A 19,750-nucleotide genomic window follows, 5' to 3' on the forward strand; every position below is an offset into this window, starting at 1 on the left:
CACATGAACGTTAATGGTTTAAGATATGTGGTATCTCACTTAAAACTTGCCCTACAATAACACTCATACAGTACGTGTAGTGCATACTAAAATTAATACTATAGGGTGGCTACTCAAATTATAAACAGAATCCCTGAGAATTACAGGCATGTGACGGAAGTTGATGTCATGAGAAGCTCCTGATAAATTCACTGTGTGTGTGTGTGTGTGGGGGGGGGGGGGGCATACCACAATTATTACTTCCTTTCTCCTCAGCTGGAACTTTGATTTTACATCTCTGATTTTAAGTTTTTCATGATTCTACAGCATAATTTCACAGCCCCTGTGAAAAACCAATAAGATCAATACTAACAATTACTGAGTTTTACATTCATTCCTAGTAAGATTAACCTCGAGTAAGTTCTTACTCGATGTCTTGCTTGACTTTGTCCCATTTTCTTCCTATTGACATTTGATGTGACTTAACAAGTAATAAGTGGCTCAAAAGACAGATGGTTCGCACAACAGGTGGTGGTGGAATTAAGGGAATATTAGGCCGTTGTGGAGAGGGGAGATAGGAAATGATGATGATGTTTGGTTTGTGGGGCGCTCAACTGCGCAGTCATTAGCACCTGCACGAAGTCCCAATTCTTACACAGCCCATTTTCTTTTCACAATCCAATCTAGTCACTCTCACATATGATGATGATGATGATGACGACGACGACGACAACACAAACACCCAGTCCCCAGGCAGAGCAAATCCCCAACCCGGCTGAGAATCGAACCCGCGGCTCCGGCTCCAGAGGCAGCAACGTTAGCCCCTAGACCATGAGCTGCGGATGAGATAGGAAACGCTGACGCAATCCACGATCGGTGTTGCAAACACAACTTGTAATATTTAGATTCACCACACAGTTATGATACAACTACTGCTAGGTTGAAGCAGTAATGGAGAAACAAAACAGTCGGCGCAAGTGTTCTGGACCAAGCCAATACACGACAAAAGGACCCAGCCACCACTTTTTCTTGCCACTCATATCACGGTCTTTTCTTTTTGCATGTATTTCCCGTGTACTGTATTCAGCAACAATATCAATCTTCAACCTTTTAAATTCGAACATTGAATCTCAAACTATGCTCCGTCATATACGAGGAAACATTGCCGATTTCCAGCTAGTGAAGTGTTAAGTCACCCAGTAGCTAGTGCAGCAACTACACCACACTAACATACACAAAATGAGCTCACCCACTGGGTGTGTGGAGAGGAAGAGTACCTGTTCAGTGATGGAAGTGCAAGCAGGGATGAAAGCATTTTGTGAAGTGCTGGAAATATGTTTTTGTGCAGATCATGTACTATGGCAGAGATGTCACATGGAAATAGAACAAGGGTCTTGCAATAGCACATTTTAAAGACTTCCCGTGCTCAAAACTGACATGATACTGTTGCAACAAATAAGTACACTACTCTATATACTTCTGCTTTCTATTACTCTTGCTAAACAGATAAACTTTCCTCCCTTTTTAATATTCCTATTAACTTCCATATTCAGGGATGCTGCAACGGCCTTGTGATCACCGATTCCCTGTTCTGGACTTACAGAGTCGAAAGGTTCGGGTCTGTTTGTTATCAGTAGGTCCAAGATGTTATCTCCACGAGTCAGTTCTCTGTTTAATTGCTCGAGGTAATTTTCGGATAGTGCACTCAGTATAATGTCACTCGATCCTCTGTCCCTACCACCCGTCCTAAACATTTGAGTGTCCCAGTCTATATCTGGTAAATTGAAATCTCCACCTAAGACTATAACATGCTGAGAAAATTTATGTGAAATGTATTCCAAATTTTCTCTCAGTTGTTCTGCCACTAATGCTGCCGAGTCGGGAGGTCGGTAAAAGGAGACAACTATTAACCTAGCTCGGTTGTTGAGTGTAACCTCCACCCATAATAATTCACAGGAACTATCCACTTGTACTTCACTACAGGATAAACTACTACTAAAGTGCGCGTCATATATCTTGGCGGCCGAGTTTAAGTTCGTTCTGCGCATCTGACGTCACAAAACACAGTCAGCGAATGAACAGGGAACGACATTGCCAGATCTCGCTGCAGTGCAGAGCACGGACGAGTGTCTTCAGTTTTAGAAACGTTCAATCATAAATAAAGTAATAGAACAAAAGCCATGTCTTGATAACAGACTTTCTTTTATAGAAAGTTTGTAAAAAGTGTTCTTTATACCAATTGCTTCATATTATATTAATTAATTAAACCAAACAAGCAATAAGACTCCTAATTCAGGCGATAACAAGGCAAGGTGTTTGTATCAATCTCACGAACCGCTTTTTCGCAATAAAGAACAGCGGTAATTGTTTATTTCCTATTGTACTTCGACGAAGCATGAGTAATTCATAGTCATACCAATAGTGTTTGTCAGTATTTTGCTTGAAATATTAGAATCATTATGAGGTATTAATTCCACTCGAGCTGCGTTAGCGTAACGGTTAAAGTGCTGAGCTACTAAGCAAAAAGTTACGAGTTCAAACCTTGTGTGGTGTATAAATTTTTCTTTATTTAAAAACAATATCGAAGTGTCTTACTTCAAGAATTTTATTCGTTTGAATGGAGTTTTTTGAAATTTCTAGTGCTTTGTCTCTTCATTAACCCTTTCGCTGCTGCAGACACGTGTTCCCCGCATTCCGTGCTGTGCGCGATTTTGTCATCACTGCACTGCTCGCCTGTGCAGACACACGGTGTTCCGACTGCTTTGACACACTTTATCATTCGATTTCACAAAAACTATTTGTCTCAAAAATTAGATTTTTACACATCTTCTTGACTGATACCTTCCTCCCATAAATGACTTAATTTTGTTTTGATGTTCAACGCAGTTATTGTGCAGCATTAAATGTAGTAAACCATTGCACAAAATTTTGAAGAGTTTGCAGAGGTAAAAGTCCATAGCGTATACTTTCCGTACGGTCAATTTTAGTTGCCACGATGTTGAGAATGAAATGTGGACAAGATACCTAAATTTCATATAAAATTTACTGTATAACAATATCTCATTTAATTTAAGTACGACATAGGTGTCGTATGTAATATTGAGAAATATTCCATCTTTCGGGACTGTAATAAAAGTTTTATTTACACCAGGCGCTTTTGGCTTTATTTTAAAGCACTTCAATCAATGAAAGGTATGGCACATACACAATGGTACTCATGTTCTCTTTCTTGTTTTTGTTCCACAGTCGCAGTTTTACCTATGGTATTGAAATATATTCCTCTTCTGCAACTGTAATAAGCGACTTATTTATACCAGACGCATTTCTCTCTTTTGTAGCATCTTCAGTGGACAGTATTTTGTCTCCTCCATTGCCAAGTCACCTTTCGTAGTTTTGTGCCGCGGTAACACAATATTCAACGTTTGTGTCGGCTGATCAGTGTTTTAGCAAATAAATGCTGTTTGTGTGTGCCACACACAAAATTATATTTGACATAGCTCTGAGCACTTCACTGACAGACGGTATATTCCAGTCCTAATGTTTTTGTAAGTCCACAGTTTTGTTTAATGTATTTTGTCTACTTCCTTTTGATTGATTGAAGTGCTTTAAAATAAAGCCAAACGTGCCCAGTGTAAGTAAACCTTTTGTTACAGTCGCGAAAGGTGGAATATTTCTCAATATTACATACGACACTTATGTGGTACTTAAATTAAATATATAGGTATCTTGTCCACATTTCATTCTCAACATTGTGGCAACTAAAATCGACCATACGGAAAGTATACTCTATGGACTTTACCTCTGCAAACTCTTCAAAATTTCGTGCAATGGTTTACTATATTTAATGCTGCATAATAACTGCGTTGAACATCGAAACAAAATTAAGTCATTTATGGGGGGAAGGTATCAGTCAAGAAGATGTGTAAAAATCTAATTTTTGAGACAAAGTTTTTGTGGAATCGAATGATAAAGAGTGTCAAAGCAGTCGGAACACCGTGTGTCTGCACAGGCGAGCAGTGCAGTGACAAAATCGCCCACAGCGCGGAATCCGGGGTGCACGTCTCTGTAGCAGCGAAAGGGTTAATGCGGCCGTGGTGGCTTTACTTCATGAACTGCGCACTCCCCCCTAAGCGTAAGCTTGCGAACTATGCTATACTATGGCGCTGCTTCTATTGGCGCGTGCGTCGTGTGCAACTGGCAACGCAGCAATCTCCCGCGTCTGGGCGGGCATGCGCGAGCCGCCAAGATAAAAGAATTGAACTATAACAGCGACAAACACGCCACCACCGGTTGCAAGCAATCTGTCCTTTCTAAACACCGTCTGTGCATTTGTAAAAATTTCGGCTGAATTTATCTCTGGCTTCAGCCAGCTTGCTGTACCTATAACGATTTCAGCTTCGGTGCTTTCTATCAGCGCTTAAAGTTCCGATACTCTACCAATGCAGCTTCGACAGTTTACAATTACAATACCGATTGCTGCTTGGCCCCCGCATGTCCTGACTTTGCCCCATACCCTTTGAGGCTGCTGCCCTTTCTGTACTTGCCCGAGGCCATCTAACCTAAAAAACCGCCCAGTCCACGCCACACAACCCCTGCTACTCGTGTAGCCGCTTGCTGCATGTAGTGGACTCCTGACCTATCCAGCGGAACCCGAAACCCCACCATCCTACGGCGCAAGTCGAGGAATCTGCAGCCCACACGGTCGCAGAACCGTCTCAGCCTCTGATTCAGACCCTCCACTCGGCTCTGTACCAAAGGTCCGCAGTCATTCCTGTCGACTATACTGCAGATGGTGAGCTCTGCTTTCATCCCGCTAGCGAGACTGGCAGTCTTCACCAAATCACACAAATGTTAAGCAATTGTAATTTTGATTACTTGTTTTAGGTTTCCCTGTGAATTATTTGACTGCACGAGTAGATTAACATTCGGACACAGACAGTATTTTGAAAAAGATTATCAGACTTCGTATTAAAACAGCAGTTTTGACTTTTAAAAAAATTTAAAGCAACTAATGATAAGAGTGCTGATAGTGCTTGACCCTTGCATCACTAAACAAACCGACTCCAACTTAGTAGAACAACAAATTACAAATGAGAGGATATCCTACAGCATTTAGAGCAAAACCTTCCTAGCTCTCTAAAAGCCCCCCCCCCACCCCCCACCCCCCCCCCCCCCCCCCATTCTGGGACAGGTCCATTGATGCCATATGACCCAGGACCAAGACATCCTATATCTTGTAGCTCCACAGCCTCACCTGACACTCAGCCTAACATGTCACCTTCCTGGACATTTAGCTCCATAACACATTTCTGCTCATACTAACCTTGCTAACCATCAATGGTACCTGCATTTTTACAGATGTGACCCCTTCCACAAAAAGTGTCACCACAGTACAGTCTGACTACTCATGCACAGCCTACTTATAGTAACTAGAATGCCGTTACCCCATATGCTAAAGTTCTCACAAAGGCTTTCATAGAAGGCATTATACCACAGACAGATTTCCTGTTCCCTACCCACTTCTCCAACCATCAGCTGCAAAAGAGCAGCCCCACCCCCCCCCCCCCAAATTCATCATGGCTGGAAATAACACAACCCTTCTAACCCCTTCTAGAATGGTACTCTGCTACCCATCCAATCTGAACAACATCCTGGTGCATTCCTATGCCACTCTCAACCCTATGCCATATGTGTCATTTCTCTGTGGAAGACCCAGGTGCAGACCTGTCTGATCCACCCACTTCATCCTACTTTAGTCCTATCACAAGGCTTATTCTATCCGATAAAGGGCATGGTCACCTGTAAAATTAGCCATGTAATCCAAGCTCTAATGCAATTCGTGCATGGCATTTTATGTGAGTATGATCAGAGCTAGTTGGCATATAAACTTGTACTACTGTAGTAGGTGTGGGCTTCGTGTCTATCTTGGCCACAATAATGCGTTCACTATGCTGTTTGTAGTAGCTTACCCGCATTCCTATTTTCCTATTCATTATTAAACCTACTCCTGCATTACCCCTATTTGATTTTGTGTTTATAACCCTGTAGTCACCTGACCAGAAGTCTTGTTCCTCATGCCACCGAACTTCACTAATTCCCACTATATCTAACTTCAATCTATCCATTTCCCTTTTTAAATTTTCTAACCTACCTGCCCGATTAAGGGATCTGACATTCCACGCTCCGATCCCCCCCATGAACCATGGACCTTGCCGTTGGTGGGGAGGCTTGCGTGCCTCAGCGATACAGATAGCCGTACCGTAGGTGCAACCACAACGGAGGGGTATCTGTTGAGAGGCCAGACAAACGTGTGGTTCCTGAAGAGGGGCAGCAGCCTTTTCAGTAGTTGCAAGGGCAACAGTCTGGATGATTGACTGATCTGGCCTTGTAACAATAACCAAAACGGCCTTGCTGTGCTGGTACTGCGAACGGCTGAAAGCAAGGGGAAACTACAGCCGTAATTTTTCCCGAGGGCATGCAGCTTTACTGTATGATTACATGATGATGGCGTCCTCTTGGGTAAAATATTCCGGAGGTAAAATAGTCCCCCATTCGGATCTCCGGGCGGGGACTACTCAAGAGGATGTCGTTATCAGGAGAAAGAAAACTGGCGTTCTACGGATCGGAGCGTGGAATGTCAGATCCCTTAATCGGGCAGGTAGGTTAGAAAATTTAAAAAGGGAAATGGATAGATTGAAGTTAGATATAGTGGGAATTAGTGAAGTTCGGTGGCATGAGGAACAAGACTTCTGGTCAGGTGACTACAGGGTTATAAACACAAAATCAAATAGGGGTAATGCAGGAGTAGGTTTAATAATGAATAGGAAAATAGGAATGCGGGTAAGCTACTACAAACAGCATAGTGAACGCATTATTGTGGCCAAGATAGACACGAAGCCCACACCTACTACAGTAGTACAAGTTTATATGCCAACTAGCTCTGCAGATGACGAAGAAATTGAAGAAATGTATGATGAAATAAAAGAAATTATTCAGATTGTGAAGGGAGACGAAAATTTAATAGTCATGGGTGACTGGAATTCGAGTGTAGGAAAAGGGAGAGAAGGAAACATAGTAGGTGAATATGGATTGGGGGACAGAAATGAAAGAGGAAGCCGCCTGGTAGAATTTTGCACAGAGCACAACATAATCATAACTAACACTTGGTTTAAGAATCATGAAAGAAGGTTGTATACATGGAAGAACCCTGGAGATACTAAAAGGTATCAGATAGATTATATAATGGTAAGACAGAGATTTAGGAACCAGGTTTTAAATTGTAAGACATTTCCAGGGGCAGATGTGGACTCTGACCACAATCTATTGGTTATGACCTGTAGATTAAAACTGAAGAAGCTGCAAAAAGGTGGGAATTTAAGGAGATGGGACCTGGATAAACTAAAAGAACCAGAGGTTGTACAGAGATTCAGGGAGAGCATAAGGGAGCAATTGACAGGAATGGGGGAAAGAAATACAGTAGAAGAAGAATGGGTAGCTTTGAGGGATGAAGTAGTGAAGGCAGCAGAGGATCAAGTAGGTAAAAAGACGAGGGCTAGTAGAAATCCTTGGGTAACAGAAGAGATATTGAATTTATTTGATGAAAGGAGAAAATATAAAAATGCAGTAAGTGAAACAGGCAAAAAGGAATACAAACGTCTCAAAAATGAGATCGACAGGAAGTGCAAAATGGCTAAGCAGGGATGGCTAGAGGACAAATGTAAGGATGTAGAGGCCTATCTCACTAGGGGTAAGATAGATACCGCCTACAGGAAAATTAAAGAGACCTTTGGAGATAAGAGAACGACTTGTATGAACATCAAGAGCTCAGATGGAAACCCAGTTCTAAGCAAAGAAGGGAAAGCAGAAAGGTGGAAGGAGTATATAGAGGGTCTATACAAGGGCGATGTACTTAAGGACAATATTATGGAAATGGAAGAGGATGTAGATGAAGATGAAATGGGAGATACGATACTGCGTGAAGAGTTTGACAGAGCACTGAAAGACCTGAGTCGAAACAAGGCCCCCGGAGTAGACAATATTCCATTGGAACTACTGACGGCCGTGGGAGAGCCAGTCCTGACAAAACTCTACCATCTGGTGAGCAAGATGTATGAAATAGGTGAAATACCCTCAGACTTCAAGAAGAATATAATAATTCCAATCCCAAAGAAAGCAGGTGTTGACAGATGTGAAAATTACCGAACTATCAGCTTAATAAGTCACAGCTGCAAAATACTAACACGAATTCTTTACAGACGAATGGAAAAACTAGTAGAAGCCAACCTCGGGGAAGATCAGTTTGGATTCCGTAGAAACACTGGAACACGTGAGGCAATACTGACCTTACGACTTATCTTAGAAGAAAGATTAAGGAAAGGCAAACCTACGTTTCTAGCATTTGTAGACTTAGAGAAAGCTTTTGACAATGTTGACTGGAATACTCTCTTTCAAATTCTAAAGGTGGCAGGGGTAAAATACAGGGAGCGAAAGGCTATTTACAATTTGTACAGAAACCAGATGGCAGTTATAAGAGTCGAGGGACATGAAAGGGAAGCAGTGGTTGGGAAGGGAGTAAGACAGGGTTGTAGCCTCTCCCCGATGTTGTTCAATCTGTATATTGAGCAAGCAGTAAAGGAAACAAAAGAAAAATTCGGGGTAGGTATTAAAATTCATGGAGAAGAAATAAAAACTTTGAGGTTCGCCGATGACATTGTAATTCTGTCAGAGACAGCAAAGGACTTGGAAGAGCAGTTGAATGGAATGGACAGTGTCTTGAAAGGAGGATATAAGATGAACATCAACAAAAGCAAAACAAGGATAATGGAATGTAGTCTAATTAAGTCGGGTGATGCTGACGGAATTAGATTAGGGAATGAGTCACTTAAAGTAGTAAAGGAGTTTTGCTATTTGGGGAGCAAAATAACTGATGATGGTCGAAGTAGAGAGGATTTAAAATGTAGGCTGGCAATGGCAAGGAAAGCGTTTCTGAAGAAGAGAAATCTGTTAACATCGAGTATTGATTTAAGTGTCAGGAAGTCATTTCTGAAAGTATTCGTATGGAGTGTAGCCATGTATGGAAGTGAAACATGGACGATAAATAGTCTGGACAAGAAGAGAATAGAAGCTTTCGAAATGTGGTGCTACAGAAGAATGCTGAAGATTAGATGGGTAGATCACATAACTAATGAGGAGGTATTGAATAGGATTGGGGAGGAGAGAAGTTTGTGGCACAACTTGACCAGAAGAAGGGATCGGTTGGTAGGACATGTTCTGAGGCATCAAGGGATCACCAATTTAGTATTGGAGGGCAGCGTGGAGGGTAAAAATCGTAGAGGGAGACCAAGAGATGAATACACTAAGCAGATTCAGAAGGATGTAGGTTGCAGTAGGTACTGGGAGATGAAAAAGCTTGCACAGGATAGAGTAGCATGGAGAGCTGCATCAAACCAGTCTCAGGACTGAAGACCACAACAACAACAACATGATCACTAACCAATTGTCCACCAGAATGAATAGCCAATGCCAAATTGTGGTTACGAACAGTGTTCCAACTGGCAGAATGCACTGCTCAGACAACACACTCGAGTTCAATGCCTGCTTCAAAGCTTGTGTCATTTGGATCCCCCACCTGAAAAACCAAATTTTCTAACCTACATACATGGATGTTATCCTTGCAACACATCCTTCATTCTCATAATTCTCCCAGCCTCAGTATCTGATACCTCACTACACCCACAATCTCTACCCAAGAATCCACCACCTCTGTCTGTCACCCGACACCCTACTCCCTGTTATCGACAAAGCATGCTGCACAAACTCACTGGCTCCACTGACTGTGTCACATTCCTATTCCATGCACATGCTATCTCTCCCTCCTGCATTCCTATCCCATACATAGGATGCCTCCCTCTGAGCAGTCAGCCACCATTTCCCAATCTCTTCCTTTTTTTGTGTGCTGTCAACAATTTAAAACTTTTACTATTTGGAGAGATGTTGCCCTTAGATCTAAATTATTTAGATGTAATATGCTGGTTTTTCCCAGGACTGATACCATACCTTAACTGATAAACTACTTCCATTCTACCTATCAACTGGATTTCATATACAGCACATTATTGTCCTTGATAGTATAAAATATTAGTGTAGTATTATGTCTTTCTTTATGAAAGAGGCATAGTTTATATCAAGTCAGGCAGGCTAGGAAAAAATCTTACGTTCATAGTTTCTGATGTTATTGAGTATAGCATATGTTAAAAAGAAGGACTAGGTAAGAAACAAGTATTTTTTGCTTTCTCCAAAAAAAAACTTCTGCTCCTAGATACAGCCCTCCAAAGATGACACTGCACATACCATTTTGAAGATGCGAATTTTGGAAAAAAATCTACAATGCTGTATCTCTGAAACAGTTCTACATTTTTTTGCAATTGAAAGATAATTGCTTTATAATTACAAAGAAATCCTCAATTTGGACTATCTGTCAAAGTTCTTTTACTACAGTGTTCTGAACTTTTTTTATATAATTTATGGAAATTTTTCTTTTATTTTCAAAAATGCTAATCCATAACATTTATTTCTTTTCTGTTGATTAGTACCACATATTTCAACATTCCCTGAAAAGGAGAGCTTCCACTTTCAGGTTGAACAGGTTTTATAAATAATTGAAATTTTTACCATACATAAAACCTGTTTTATTTCATTATCACATAACAGGCTCATAAAAATCGAAACCTAGCCTTATTTAACATGATTTTAGTTTTGAAAGATGAGTTAGAGACTCATTTCTCAAGCATTTTAAATCGTTCCAAGATGTATGTGGAAGGTCCAAAGACAAAGGTTTCAATTTATACAACTTCTGTGCACTCTGTTCTGTACTGAAATTACCCAGTCAATGAACTAAAAATGTGTTCCACTGCTTCAATATCTTCCTTTGATACATAGTGATGCCTTCTTGCTAAACCAACAGAAATTGTAGCACTTACAATCATCAAAACATTGTAAACAGGAAGTGAGCACTAATGTCGTTGTTGCTGTCATTCAGCTGGAAACCTATATCCAGCAGCTGGTCCATGTGGTAGCTTAAAGTTCATTACAATTTCGCTTAACTCATAATTGGTGTCTATAATCCCTGCAATCCACCACACAGACACAACACACACACACACACACACACACACACACACACCTTCCCAGGCCATGAATCTGAATATTCTCTTGCTGTTTGTGAGGTGTTGGCCAAATGAGTGAAATTTCTTCTTTCTTGCTCTTTGAAGTGCATGCAATACGAGTTCGCCCTTGAGTCCAAAAATGTGTCTTCTGAATTCCTTTCACAGGAGTAGTTTGTTTGGACCAGTCTCTTTTCTGCTCACAGAATTCTTTGATTTCCTCTATGGAGAAAAAAATGTGGATCTGTAAGATTTCACAACTCTCATAAAAGCCTCAGCATTTTGAAGTGCAGTTTCATTTGGTCTGGAAAGATTATATTTTGTAGCATGGTGCTTCAACAGGCCTCCTACACCATCATCACTAGGCCCCTTCCCGTGACCAGTGGCACTGTATACCCAGTCAGTTGGCACAAGCGACTTACTCAATTCAAACAGCTGGTAACAATTTTCAAAATGACTAGGAGCACTATCAGAAATAATGATAATCTTTTCTGCCCATTTGCAGTTGAATTTTGCACATTGCAAGCAAAGCATGTGCTGAGTCATGTCCTGTCATCATCACTTATAACTACAACACTTGTGGTCTTGTTTTGAAAATATGTCACTCCTGTAATACTTTAAACCTGGTCATTACTCCAATGACACCCGTGTACTTCTTGTGGGAGAATTGCAGACTTGTTCTCTGCAAAGTCACAGTGAACCACCAAACCTTCTTCTTCAGTCTGTACACACCCTTTCACTTCTGCAATGTGGTGTTGCAATTTCTTCAGATGGTGGTGTGTTACTGCTTTCACTGACCATTTACCAAGTTCATCAATGAAACTGTCAAACGCAACAGTTTACTTAATTAGTTCATTTTCCTCCCACGTTGCATATGTAATTTCTGCAGAATTATCTGTTATGTCTTCCAGGCCAAGTGTCTGTAAATACAGTCCTCCCTTTCCAGGGCAGTCACCACATTCTTGAAACAAACAAGTGTCTCACTTTACATCACAGACTACTAATGACTTTACATGCCCAACCAAGGTGTCATATGTCATGTGCTCCAGTAAGTTATTCAACATTACCACACAAAGTTCAAAATACCAACAAACATCTCTAGGTTGATGTGGAACTACTCAATTAGGTCATAGTGCATAAAATTTTGATCTTCCAATATGTGAGCGTGTCTAGTTGTCTTATAAACTGCGAAAGTTTATTTAATACTGCGAGTCATGTACCTCTTCACTTTCACAACTTTTTAACATTCAACTGCTACAGTTACAGTGTATTTTTTGGTGGCACTCTGGCGTTGTCAACCATGTACTTCGATATTGATGGAACGAGGTCCAAAAATGTTTTCCTTTGAAAATGTCTCTGGAATAATAGTTAAAACTTGCACCTTTTCATTGTAGAACGCACAATATTCAATAGCTGAACTGATATTTGTGGAAAAATCCCGCAATAGGTGCAAGAGTGCTTGGGTTCATTTTGTTCTGAAGATGGAATTTCTACTTTGAAGAGTGGGGTCAGTTTTGCTATAGTGCATTCATCCATGGGTTTAGTAATTTCTCTGTACTTTCTTGATGCATAGAGCTTATGACTACTTCACTGACCATGGTTTCTTAACAGGACTAACTGATTCAGGGTACTTAATTCTTCCTCTATTGGTGCAATATCTGCATCATCTGCACCATGGGAGGCTTCACCTTGTTCAGATACAATGATTGTTGTTATTTTATCAAAACATTTAGAACACAAAGAGTCGTCACTGGAAACATCTTCACTTTGGAACAGGGTCTTCAAATGAGAACACTTATTCCCAACCTGAAGAAAGTCTTTTATTGTTTGTCTTATACACCACTCTTTATGGATATGCAGATAGTCTCAGGACACTTCACTTCACTCTCCTGTGTCCCCAGTCAGAAGACATTTCAAACAGTCCTTTTAACAAGATACACTGCAACTGTGTCAACTGGCAAATTCCTCATGAAAACAGATACCTCACTGGACACAGGAAACTGCAATGAACAACCACAACAAAGAAACTGACTAGGAACTACAACAAAGTGTAAGAAATATCTACAACAAAGAAAGTGAAGAGAAATGACTGCAACAAAGAAAGTGAAGAGAAATGACTGCAAAAAGAAAGTGAAGAGAAATGACTGCAACAAAGAAAGTGAAGAGAAATGACTGCAAAAAGAAAGTGAAGAGAAATGACTGCAACAAAGAAAGTGAAGAGAAATGACTGCAACAAAGAAAGTGAAGAGAAATGACTGCAACAAAGAAAGTGAAGAGAAATGACTGCAACAAAGAAAGTGAAGAGAAATGACTGCAACAAAGAAAGTGAAGAGAAATGACTGCAACAAAGAAAGTGAAGAGAAATGACTGCAACAAAGAAAGTGAAGAGAAATGACTGCAACAAAGAAAGTGAAGAGAAATGACTGCAACAAAGAAAGTGATAAAAAATAACTGCAACAAAGAAAGTGATAAAAAATAACTGCAACAAAGAAAGTGATAAAAAATAACTGCAACAGAGAAAGCGATAAAAAATAACTGCAACAGAGAAAGCGATAAAAAATAACTGCAACAGAGAAAGCGATAAAAAATAACTGCAACAGAGAAACCGATAAAAAATAACTGCAACAGAGAAACCGATAAAAAATAACTGCAACAGAGAAACCGATAAAAAATAACTGCAACAGAGAAACCGATAAAAAATAACTGCAACAGAGACAATAGAAATAGACATTGTAAATAAAGAAATTAGTAAGAACTAACTTCAGTGAAGACATACATTACCCTCGAAAGTTTAAAAAAAAAAATATTTTTTAAACTAAAACCTGTCCAATTTACAGGGTGTATACGCGGACAAGTAAAAAAATTTCCCGGATTTATCAGTTAAAAATACACTTTCTCCCAGGTGAAAACACACTTTTGCAATGTTAAGTAACAGTATATTTTCCCTTATCAATCCTTTAAATAGTTGTGGTTTTATACACGGGCGTACAATTTCCCGGCATTTTAGAAAACGAAACTCAGGGAAAAAGACATGATTTGGAAATATCTTTGATGTGCAGCAACATGTACACTGGTTATTTTCGTATTACGAAAGTATACATTGGAATTCCAACAAACACCGCATGTTACTTTCCGAATCACTGAATCGAGATTGCGAAGCGCTTTTGTAAGCCAGTCATAGCTCATGTCGCATGATCTCGCCAGCCAATGACAGCGGATATTCAGAGCGAAGGACATGTGATTTAGTCGGCCAACAGCAACATCACTGTGTAGTAACACGAACACACAAATAGGGAAACTTAATAGTTTGAATTAACATACATAGTGTTGCCACAAGAAAAGCAAAGCTTTCACATAGAATATTGGTCTCCGAGGTTAATAAGCTGCAAGAGAAGCTGAGCTTTCGCGTAAATGTTGATCTTTTTTGTGTGTGTTACACTGTAAGATGTATCAGACAAATGTGAAAGCAAAATTTTTAACACTGGCATAAATGTCTGATCTTCAGGGTTCGAAATTCTTCTAAATGGCTCGTCATCAAAGAGTTGATTTTTATGTGAGAGCCAAACGCTCTCCGATTTAAGAAATTCATGGTACATTCTCGCACATAATTCAACTTACGTGAAAGGATATTTACTTTGAAATTAACGCTTTTCAAACCACGTTAAAGTGCACATTTGTACATCCAGATTCCCAATGAAGTAGACCTTCTCAGTGTGGTTTTGGGATGTAAATTTCCTTGGAGCACGAGTACTGTATTATATTATGTTTGGTTCTTTATTATGGCAGAAATATTCAAGTATATATACTTGAGTATTTCTGGTATCTCAATTCCATTTTTTTCAGTGCTTATTTAAGTTTAGGACCCTGTATCTCAGAATGAACAAAAATGGACTTGTACCAGTATTGAAATAAGCTCTTCAGTTGAACCTAGCCAGTACTGTGGAATTAAACATAATAAAAGTCAAATTTCCTTAGCAAACAGAAAAAAGTAACTTCATTGTTCTGCAAGGTGTTAAATGCTTGACTGTCAGAAAAGTGGAAATACAATAAAATCTGAAACTAATAACATATTTTAGCCTTCCGTAATTATGTGAATGTATTTTAATTCACTTGATAACACCCGGCCACAGATATCCGTTTTGTTTTCATTTGACGTGAGAGTAAACGAAGTGCAAACAAATTGAAGTTTCGAAAATATGTTGTTCTTGTAGTGCACATCTTTCTGAAAAAGTCTGAAACATAACAAAATATGCATTCAAGGAAATGTAAGACATGTTATTTGGACTTAAGTGTGCCAAAGTGCAGTGCCACGCTTCTTCATACAGCATTCTTCCATCGCACGTCACTGTATTTCTATCTGTGGAGATGAAATGTGTATATTTTGTATTGGATGCCACCAACTAGATTCAGGACAGTGAAAATTGACATGTCCTGTGGTTCCTCTCCAGCTCCCAGTCGGCCGGTTTGACATCCTGCACCTATTTTTTCTTTTAAAAAAAAACATAAAAACTGAATTAATACTGGATGGGATTATTTGTAACCGGGAGAACAAGAACTCTTCAGAAGACTGGCACTCTTCATTGCCTATTAGCTAATAACTTGCTGTTATGTGTGACATAAAATTAAATATACGATACATAAAACCAATAAAGACTGAAGACAAGCAAGAAAGTACAGATTTCTTCAATCCGTAGCTCCTAGCATTTTTCTCTCTCTAATCTTGCTACAGATTTACACGGCGTGCTTTCCTTTCTGCGAAAGAATCTATTACCTCATCAAAGTTCGTCAAATGTTTTGCTACATGGAAAATCAAAATGCTATCTAGTACTGAAAAAGCTGTTAATACATATAATACCCACGAATGGTGTGGTTTCTCGATCTGATTACTTCTAGTTAGTCATTGACTGCTAGATAAAACAAAATAGGCCTTTCCAATATTGCAGCAATTTTCTAACACACACCAAATAAATGAGACTGTTTTGGCACAAATGGTCATTTTTATGATATGACAATATAACTGACAAAGTACCAATATCGAATGCCTGTTAGGCCTACTACAAGCAAAAAGCTTTATGTTACGAAGCAGTTTCACATTTCATTCATACGCACCTGTTTATCAAGCATGATATCGATAGTATTAAGAATTTTTTATGTAAATTTGGAATCTTCTTATTTTTCCATACTATGTGTGATGTCCCCATTTCTTCTCCTTCCTCGTTCTAACAAACGATCTTGTAATCACCAATTCTGTAGCTACTTCTGCCACTGTCAAAATTTGTTCGCTGATTAACTTCACTAACCCTGCCAGAATCACCGGTTTAGCTATCCCATGATTATTCACCGGACAGGTGTTACATGTTCGTACAACATGTTTTCTGTGTTACTTCCAGAATAGAACTTAAGTGGCTGCTAGCCGAGGACTGTACAACTGGTCCTTACTACTGTAGTGATCTTGCCAAAAATTTTCTGTCAAAATTTCATTTTCTTGGATACACCAAAAAGATTACATATTATCTTCCTCACCTGTTATTCCTGTTAGTCATTTATTTCCATTGTGGTAGTCTGAATCTATGGATTTCACTAGTAATTATAACAACACTAATCTTTCGCAAACCCAATCAACTACATAACCAGACAGCAATTGGCATTCATCCGTTCGGCTTTATTCCGCTCAGCTCGTATAGCCCCATCTCCTTTTGTCTGGGGAAAGTTTATTTCTAGATGCAACAAGGATTCTTACAACAGAGACATCACCTACACTATGCACACATTCAGAAATCAACTTACGACTCATTCAGAAATCAACTTACGACTCATTCAGAAATCAACTTACGACTCATTCAGAAATCAACTTACGACTCATTCAGAAATCAACTTACGACTCATTCAGAAATCAACTTACGACTCATTCAGAAATCAACTTACGACTCATTCAGAAATCAACTTACGACTCATTCAGAAATCAACTTACGACTCATTCAGAAATCAACTTACGACTCATTCAGAAATCAACTTACGACTCATTCAGAAATCAACTTAAAATATGTTCAGAAACCAACAGGTATGCGTCTATCATATGAATAATTGGTAAACCAACATGGGGTGGATACTAGGCGCTTTGCGAAACAAGTTTTTTTTTTCCACAAGAATATTAATTTGACAGCCCCTTTTCCCGGTAGCATCTAGCTGCTTGCTGCGACTGCTTGCACAGCCAACAGCCACATTCCTGTAGCCAGAAGAGGGAGATTCTACTGCTCAAATGCGACTCAATTGTGCATGAGCATGAGCCCGCTCGTATCTGCTAAAACGAATCTAATGTAAACAGTTGTGACTTCACGCTCATCGGAGGCAATTTGTTGTTATGAAGCATGCATAGTCTTCCTAAAGCCCTTGACACATTTTGGTGTTGACAGATGCTTGCATGAGCACTGTGTGTGTCGTCTTATTTGACGCATTTCCTTTGCAATTTAAGTTATTTTCGTTTTTTCTCTCATTTACGTTTCATTGCTGACGTATTATTCTGGAGTAGCAGGATACAGTAATATCCTTTGTTAGAAAATCGGTTCTTACCAGTCAAAATTACAAAAATTTAACTGAAAACAATGAAAAATTCCCGGAAAGCTAAAAAATTCCTGGGTTTTTCGCAATTTTCTCCCGAATGAAAAAATTTATGGGTTTTCCCGGATCTCCCAGGTCGTACACACCCTGAACTTAAAAGTGGAAGCTCTCCTTTACAGAGAATATTTATCTAGATTGGCATTTTTGGAAGGAAAATAATAATAATAATAATAATAATAATAATAATTCAAAAGGCGAAAGTACAAGAACTTCGACAGATATGTCCAAATGGAGGATATCACTGTAATCATAAAGCAATTCTCTTTCAAATAAAAAACTCTAACAAAATAACTAGAACTGTTGCAAAGATACAGCATTAAAAAAAAAAAAAAAAAAACAAAAAAAAAAAAAAAACCGAATTTCACATCTTCAAAATGGTGTTTGCACTTATCTTTGGAGGCCTGTACCTCAGGGCCAGAAATTTTTTTGGAGAAAACAAAAAATGTGTGTTTCTTACTTACTCCTGTATTTTAACATATGCTAAAATCAATAACATCTGATACTATGAAGGTAACCCCCTCTGCCTGAAGTGATACAGATTATGCCAATAGGAGAATAAAAAGGAGAAATAAAAATTAATACTGATTCTGGTGTATTATTGCATACTGAGCCAAATATTCAATATCAGCACCATACCTTTTTGCTCAATGGTGATGGTGGTTCAGCAGGCTTTGCATTGTTCCCAGATACCAAGAACAGTTCTTCAGGAGCAGGACGTCTTTGCTTCAAGCTTTCAAGCAACCAGTCAATAGTTACGACATGAGGTCTGTAAATCAGATAAGGTGTGTAGTATGAAATTCGAAAGAGACCTAAGTGTAAGACTGCAGTCACTGAATGTTCCGCCTATATTAAAAACATAATGAATTATCTCAAACATATTAAGTTTGCTGTCATAATTATTCCACAGTCTTCATCCTAAAGCCTTTGGCACATTTTGCTGTTTATCAGTTCTTACAAGTCAAAAATTCAAAAATTTAACTGAAGACTAAAACAACGAAAAATTCCTGGAATTCTATAAAATTCCCGGGTTTTTCCCCAGTTAAAAAAATATCCAGGCTTTCCTCAGATTTCCCGATTGTTCTGGAGCAATATACACCCTGTACATAATGGAGTAGAATGGAATGACTTATCATTTACTGCCTCGGCCATGGAGACAGAATTTGTTATTCTGAACCAAATGCATGTTTATGAGAAAATACAGATGGAAAAAGAAAGAAACATAAGGGAGCATATCAGAGAGCATCTTTTGTGTCAGTTTCTATCCAATTTGAACAAGTTACTACTGGTACTGTCATTGCTTTGAATAATATTGTGTATAGTCCATTTAGTCAATTATTTTTTCAGTAAAATAATACTAAGGCACTGCAGATCAGAGGTCAGTAACACATGAAATAGGTCAGTAGATGAAGCAAAGAAATATTTTCAACTCACCTGATTCCACTCTTCTTCAGGTAATTTACATCTTCAGGTACATGATCACCAACTATAATGTGGGACACTGGATCTGAAAGTACACTGAATCTTGTTGCTCCTCCTGCATTTAGTATCTTCCTAAGATTTTCACAGACGTCAAGACTAAATCCACTGAGATAAACCTACACACAGAAATAAATTCCTTCTTAACATTTACAGTAGCGAGGGAGCAGGGGGAGGGAGAAGAAATGTAAAGTGAAGGGGGAGGGAAGAGAAAGGAAAGAATTACCTGTTTCCAGTGTAATAATTATACACATTTACTCAAACAACTATTACTTTATGAACTTGAAGCTTGCAGAAAATGGGCCAGAAATATAGATTGCCTCTAAATTCTGGATTAAAAAAAAAACACACACACACACACACACGCACGCACGCGCAGAGAGAGAGAGAGAGAGAGAGAGAGAGAGAGAGAGAGAGAGAGAGAGAATCAAGTGTTATAACACATGTTATATTGTACATGAAGCTCCATTTCTCAACAAATTACTTGTATAATATACCACTGAATCAGGGAACAT

At 39.1% G+C, this 19,750-nt stretch overlaps 1 protein-coding gene across 3 annotated transcripts in view; it reads right to left on the minus strand.

The window, feature by feature from the left end:
• The window catches only part of LOC124620164 (DNA topoisomerase 2-binding protein 1-like), a 289,518-nt gene that overhangs the window by 136,309 nt on the left and 133,459 nt on the right, over window positions 1-19,750 (minus strand). For all 3 annotated transcript variants that reach the window (XM_047146853.1, XM_047146844.1, XM_047146837.1), the window contains exons 9-10: window positions 19,191-19,354; window positions 18,396-18,525 (exon numbers count right to left, since the gene is read on the minus strand). In XM_047146853.1, coding sequence (XP_047002809.1) covers window positions 18,396-18,525; window positions 19,191-19,354 — 294 coding nt within the window. The remainder of the gene's footprint in view (window positions 1-18,395; window positions 18,526-19,190; window positions 19,355-19,750) is intronic.

The sequence above is a fragment of the Schistocerca americana genome, chromosome 1, assembly GCF_021461395.2.
Source record: "Schistocerca americana isolate TAMUIC-IGC-003095 chromosome 1, iqSchAmer2.1, whole genome shotgun sequence".
NCBI lineage: Eukaryota > Metazoa > Arthropoda > Insecta > Orthoptera > Acrididae > Schistocerca > Schistocerca americana.